This window comes from Colobus angolensis, unplaced genomic scaffold, assembly GCF_000951035.1.
Source record: "Colobus angolensis palliatus isolate OR3802 unplaced genomic scaffold, Cang.pa_1.0 Scaffold162, whole genome shotgun sequence".
NCBI classification, from domain to species: domain Eukaryota; kingdom Metazoa; phylum Chordata; class Mammalia; order Primates; family Cercopithecidae; genus Colobus; species Colobus angolensis.
In genome coordinates this window covers 3,872,827-3,879,258 of record NW_012114733.1, presented here as the reverse complement: position 1 = coordinate 3,879,258, position 6,432 = coordinate 3,872,827, and the positions used below count along the sequence as shown (strand labels likewise).

The following is a 6,432-nucleotide window of genomic DNA, read 5'->3' as shown; positions in this document are numbered from 1 at the left end:
GAGCAAAACTCCATCTCAAAAAAAAAAAAAAATGCTATTTCCACAGACTTTTCTTTATGCGGTTCATAGATATAAAAAATGTTTTAAGACTAGGCTTGCTATAATTTTGTTCTTAATAGGGCGAAATGATCCTGAATGTGACCTGTGTGGTGGAGACCCAGATAAGAAATGCCATTCTTGCTCCTGTCGTGTATGTGGTGGGAAACACGAACCCAACATGCAGCTTCTGTGTGATGAATGTAATGTGGCTTATCATATTTACTGTCTGAATCCACCTTTGGATAAAGTCCCAGAAGAGGAATACTGGTATGATTATCAGGTTTTTGTTGTTGTTGTTCTTGCTATGTAAATAATTAAACATGAAATATGTATTTGAACCACCAGAAGTAGATTTCTAAAGATACGTAATATGAAAGTGCTTAAAATGTTATGGCCAGTGGTTACTTAGCATTCATAGCTTTATTCAATTACTGTAACAACTTCTGAACCATCTCTTGCTCCATTTTTTAATCCCTTCAGTTTCTTCTCTGATAATAGTCTGTGTTCATTCAAAAATGCAAGTCTGATTGTGTTGCTTCGTTGCTTCAGAGGGTTTATGTTGCCTTACGGGAGTGATATTTAGTTGCTTCTCCAGCCTGTATCTCTTACCACTTTCCTCTTTCATTTCCCCAAATACTCTACACTCTAGCCAGATTAAATATCTTTCAGCTCCTTAAGTAAGCCATGTTCTTTTCCAGGTTGTCACACTTGCCATATTTTTATCTTGGAAGCATTATCCTCTTTGCTTAACTTCAAGATGATACTAATCCTTCAGCTTTTCAGTTAAATGTGACTTCCTCTGGTTATCCTTTATGGATGGTCCTGTACCCTCAACCATGCTAGATATCCTTGTTATGGTCTATAACAGTACTTAACATTTACTACACACTAACAAAGCGGTTTATATGATTATTGTATTTAATCCTGTGATGTTGATGCATCAAAGAAGACTCCAGTTTTACTTGCCAAAATCTGTTCTTCTCTTATGGCATAGTGATAACTACAAAAAGAAGTTATCAGAAAAGAGACTGGGAAAAATGTGTCCAAAGTTGATCCTTTTAATACCGTGTTAAGGAGGGTTTTTCTTTTTAAACTGTGTGCCATATTGCTACTGTTGAGCATTTTTTTTTTTTTTTGAGACGGAGTCTCGCTCTGTCGCCCAGGCTGGAGTGCAGTGGCCAGATCTCAGCTCACTGCAAGCTTCGCCTCCCGGGTTTATGCCATTCTCCTGCCTCAGCCTCCCGAGTAGCTGGGACTACAGGCGTCCGCCACGTCGCCCGGCTAGTTTTTTGTATTTTTTAGTAGAGACGGGGTTTCACCGTGTTAGCCAGGATGGTCTGGATCTCCTGACCTCGTGATCCGCCCGTCTCGGCCTCCCAAAGTGCTGGGATTACAGGCTTGAGCTACCGCGCCCGGCCCTGTTGAGCATTTTTAAGAAGGACGACTGAGTCAGAAATAACTGATGTCACAAGTGGGTAATTGGTATCTGTGAAAAATAGATTGTTCGTTTTGATCTCTCCCTAACCTGTTGGGAAGGCGGTTGCTGTATTATGACAGGCTGTAGAGGTGAAAGAAAGGGGGAAAGGATATATCTTCTTCCTTTTACCTCCTACTACTACCTTATATGATTACACTCTGAATTTTACCATCACTAATAACTGTTTCTTCTGAAGTCTCGTATTTTCCTTCTTTCTTGTTCAGTGGATGACATATTCCTGCTTTTCTAAAATAAAAACTCTTTCACCTGCTCTTACAGTTCCATAGTCTTTCCAGAAACTTCACTTCTTCAGTTAATTGCTCTCCCAAGTTACCATTACTTAGATCGTTCTCATTAGCATTCTAGAATCTCTTGAATTTTCAAAGTACACGCAAACCTCCCTTGATCCCATTTCTCCCACCAGCTGTCTACCCCATTCTCCGCTTCTTTCATGGCAAAGATTCTCAAGAGCTATCTCTACTAATTGTTTCCATTTTTTCTCCTGTTCATACTTCTGCGCTCCAGTCTAGCTTTCCTTCCATTGTATCTGCTTATGTCAGGTTCACAGACACTTTTTATGTCTACACCTAAAGGTCAGTTCTCATTCCTTACTCAGCTGCTTAGCTGGTTACTCTGTTTTATAGATTTGAGATAATATAATCCATTTTTCTACCTACTTCACTGGCCTTTCCTTCTTAGTCTCTTATTGGGTTCCCTTCACCTACCAGATTTCAGAGCCCCCCACCCTAACCCCCAAAGCACTATCCACTTCTTTTCTATGCTAGGGAACTATGCTTGTTCCCTAGATGATCTCATCCAATTATGAGATGTTAAATACGAAGCCAATAGTTCTGAATTTATGTCTTCATTTCTAATTTCCCCTGAGCTTTATATTTCTATATGCAATTGGTTAGTGGACTGGCATCACAAAATTAGTCCAGATGGAGTTCTTGATTTCCACAAACTCCCTAAGATCCTGCTCCTCTCCCAGTCTTCATTAAATAGAACTAATCATTTTATCTGTTTGTTCATGCCAAAAAGCTAAACTTCATCCTCAGTTCTTTTGTTCTTTCACATACTGTACATCAATAGATTTTGACAGTTCTTAATGTTTCTTCATTCTCATCTCCCAGCCCAAACAACCATCTCTTCCTTGAACTTCTATAACAGATGTCTAACTAGTCTCTCTGCTTCCATGTGCTATCTTTTCTCCCATAGCAGCAGAGTGAGCTTAAAAAGGCCTGAATTAGATCATTTATCTGTTGGAAACTCTCTAATGTCTGCCTATTTCACTTAGAATAAAAATCTAAGCCCTTATCGTTTATGACCTGGCCCATGTCTACTGTCTAACTTCGGTTGCTTATCACTATCCTGTTTACTTACTAACCTTGGTCTCTACCCACCTTTATCTTCCTCAAAGCATACCATTTCTTTTTATGCCCCAGGACCTTTGCACTTAACTGTTTCTTTGCCAGGAATGCTTTTCTTGGGTTATCTACTGTAAGAAGCATATCATTTCTAGTCACTCTTGACACATAACCCTGATGTATTTCCACTTAACACTTTCTGGAATTCTTTCCTTGTATGTACTGGTTTTCCTTAACTACTATGTACAAACATTTTTAACCTCAGCACCAAAATAGTGCCTTGCACATAGGAGGTTCTGAACAAACCTGTTGAAGGAGTGAATCAATCCCAGAGATGACTTTAGGATGATATAATTAGAAGAGTGTCTTGTATTACTCTGGAGCATATCTCTACATTCGTATCAAGGTCTTTCACTTCACCTGGAACTCCTTAATCTTAAATCTTTTCTGCTTCTCCATATCATGTTGTCTGGATATTTAACCTATGCACTAATTTTCTCATCAGACAGATAATACTTGCTTTAAATCACAGAATCTTAAAGTTAGTTATAAAGATGAGCCCATCAGATAAAATACAGCTTTTCTTTAGGACAGTTTATTTTTGGAAGCCTTCCTGATTTTCCAACTAGAGAGGACTTTAATTCATAGTATTTAGTGCCTTCTCCAACACAATTTGCTCAAGATCAGGGACTGAATTATTTAAATTTTTCTCTCCTATAGTGCTCAACAAAGTATCTCATAATTGGATTGACTTGTGGGCATAGTATTCTTCTAAAAGCTACATAGAATAGATAATTGTGAAATAGAAAGTATGGGCAAAGAAATTTGAGATTAATTGGGCAGTGGCCATTAGATCTTTGTTAGAGTATTCATAAAGTTTCCTTTTTTTGGTGACATAAGAATAGCCTCATCTTATTCTGTAGACATATACCTTGCTTTTTAGAAAAGATTCAAGGTAGTTTATGAAATACAAGTTATAGTAGGGTAATCAATTACAGATAGGCTAAAGGACAAACAAGCACAAGGAATTAAAATGAAGCTAACGATAAGGTTAATATAAACAAACATCCTTGAAGTCATGTATACTTGTTATATAAACTACCGTTTTCTTCTGGGAATTCTAATAACCAGTTTAGATGGGGAGTTTTATCTGTTACACAGTTGAATGTTCTAGGAAGATCTAGCTACTTTTGTTTTAATGACAGGAACTTCAAATTTCTATTCTAAGGGTTAGTGAAAAGTTTAGAGTTCATGGTATCATTTTGAATCTCATGGCTTTGAGTTTTGAACTGAATTTGAGGATTTATAAGTTATCTAAAGGAATGACAAGGGTATTTTTAAAGCCAGCCTAACCATGTAAATATTTTGAAAAGTTCAGTATTTTAATGCCAGTTAAAGCTCTGTAATGTATACCAAATAATACATCTTAAAACTTGCTCTTACCTAGGAAGGCTAATATTCTGTTACTAGCCTTAATATGGCATTGTGAAAATGTCTTCATTCTTTTTTTCTTTTAAAGGTATTGTCCTTCCTGTAAAACTGATTCCAGTGAAGTTGTAAAGGCTGGTGAAAGACTCAAGATGAGTAAAAAGAAAGCAAAGATGCCATCAGCTAGTACTGAAAGCCGGAGAGACTGGGGCAGGGTAAAGAAGAAATTCCTCTTTTCTTCCTAGTAGCAATTATAGTATATAATGTTTTAATACCAATAGTAGTAATGGTATAAAAGATTAAACAATATCATTATTTGTTAATATCAGTGGTACTTAAATTACATAAACAGTTGGGTTCCTATTTTATTCATATCTCAGAATTAAGGGCTTTCATTAAAATTTAACATAATGAATTTCTCAAAGTTTGTTTTGTGACTTGTAGGGAATGGCTTGTGTTGGTCGTACGAGAGAATGTACTATTGTCCCTTCTAATCATTATGGACCTATTCCTGGTATTCCTGTTGGATCAACTTGGAGATTTAGAGTTCAGGTATGTTTTAACATTGGCTTAGTTGAAAGGGGAAAATTAGCTATCAGATTGTAGCAGTGTTAATGTCTGTTGATTGTAAATGACCCTAACACATGACATTGACTTGTTAGAATGAAAGATTTTATTTTAGGATGGGTAGACTCTTCCTGGAGGTTAACAAAGGAACGTACATCACAGAATTGGGCATTAGCTATGCATTTTCATCACTGTTTTTACTGTTCTGTTATAGTTATGGTAGTAACCATTAATTGTTAAGCTTTCTAAACAGCCTTTCTTGCAAAAATTTAGCATTTGAAATATTAAACTTGAATGGTGTAGCAATTTCTAGTTGAATGTCAGTGAACTCTAAGCTTGTTTCAGGTGTTGTCTTTGGGATTTATCCTCCTGAACAAATGCTAAGACATTGAGCGAGGAAGTGCCAGCTAATCTGAGAATAAAATAATTTCCCATTTCCAATTACACCTAGGATTCTGAACATTAATTAAGAGTGGCTTTAATTTTTTTTTTTTTTTTGAGATGGAGTCTCGCTCTGTTGTGCAGTGGTGTGATCTTGGCTCACTGCAAGCTCCGCCTCCCAGATTCACACCATTTTCCTGCCTCAGCTTCCCGAATAGCTGGGCTGGGACTACAGGCACCCGCCACCACGCCCGTCTGATTTTTTTGTACTTTTAATAGAGACGGGGTTTCACTGTGTTAGCCAGGATGGTCTCAATCTCCTGACCTCGTGATCCACCTGCCTCGGCCTCCCAAAGTGCTGGCATTACAGGCGTGAGCCACCACGCGCGGCCTGGCTTGAAGTTTTATATTGAATGGCCCTGGTACTCAGACCTTTAATACAATTATAAAATTTAGATAACATATACTTATCCCTTGGTATCTGTGGGGGATTGGTTCCAAGATCACCCATAGACACCAAAGTCTGTGGATGCTCAAATTGCACACAGGCTCAGGCTTGTGTGGTGGCTCACGCCTATAATCCCAGCACTTTGGGAGGCCACAGCAGCCAGATCACTTGAGGCCAGGAGTTCGAAACCAGCCTCGCCAACATGGTGAGACCCGTCTCTATTGAAAATACAGAAATCAGACAGGTGTGGTGGCGAGCGCCTATAACCCCAGCTACTTGGGAGGCTGACACTGGAGAATTGCTTGAACCCAGGAGGCAGAGATGATGCCACTGCGCTCCAGCCTGGGTGACAGAGCGAGACTCTGTCTCAAAAAAAAAAAAAAATCCTTTATACAGTGGTGCAGTATTTTCATATAACCTATGCACATCCTCCTGTATGCTTTTTTATTAATACCTGATACAGCGTAAATGCTGTGTGAATAGTTGTTACACTGTATTGTTTGGGGAATCATGACAAGAAAAAGTCTGGACAGATTCAGTACAGACACAACTATCTATTTTTTTCCCCAAATATTTTCTACTCTCTTTAATTGGCAGGTGTAGAACCTGTGGGCCAACTGTAATACATAAAAATGGCTTAAAAAGCTATGTATATATTAAATATTAGTAAATAATTTATATTTTAAAAACATGCCCTACTTTTCACTTTTTTTTTTTTTTTTTTT

General features: G+C 37.9%; 1 protein-coding gene across 1 annotated transcript in view; it reads left to right on the top strand.

The window, feature by feature from the left end:
- The window catches only part of UHRF2 (ubiquitin-like with PHD and ring finger domains 2, E3 ubiquitin protein ligase), a 107,216-nt gene that overhangs the window by 77,184 nt on the left and 23,600 nt on the right, over positions 1-6,432 (top strand). The window contains exons 6-8 of the mRNA XM_011937298.1: positions 120-306; positions 4,403-4,526; positions 4,756-4,863. Of these exons, the coding sequence (XP_011792688.1) occupies positions 120-306; positions 4,403-4,526; positions 4,756-4,863 (419 nt within the window). The remainder of the gene's footprint in view (positions 1-119; positions 307-4,402; positions 4,527-4,755; positions 4,864-6,432) is intronic.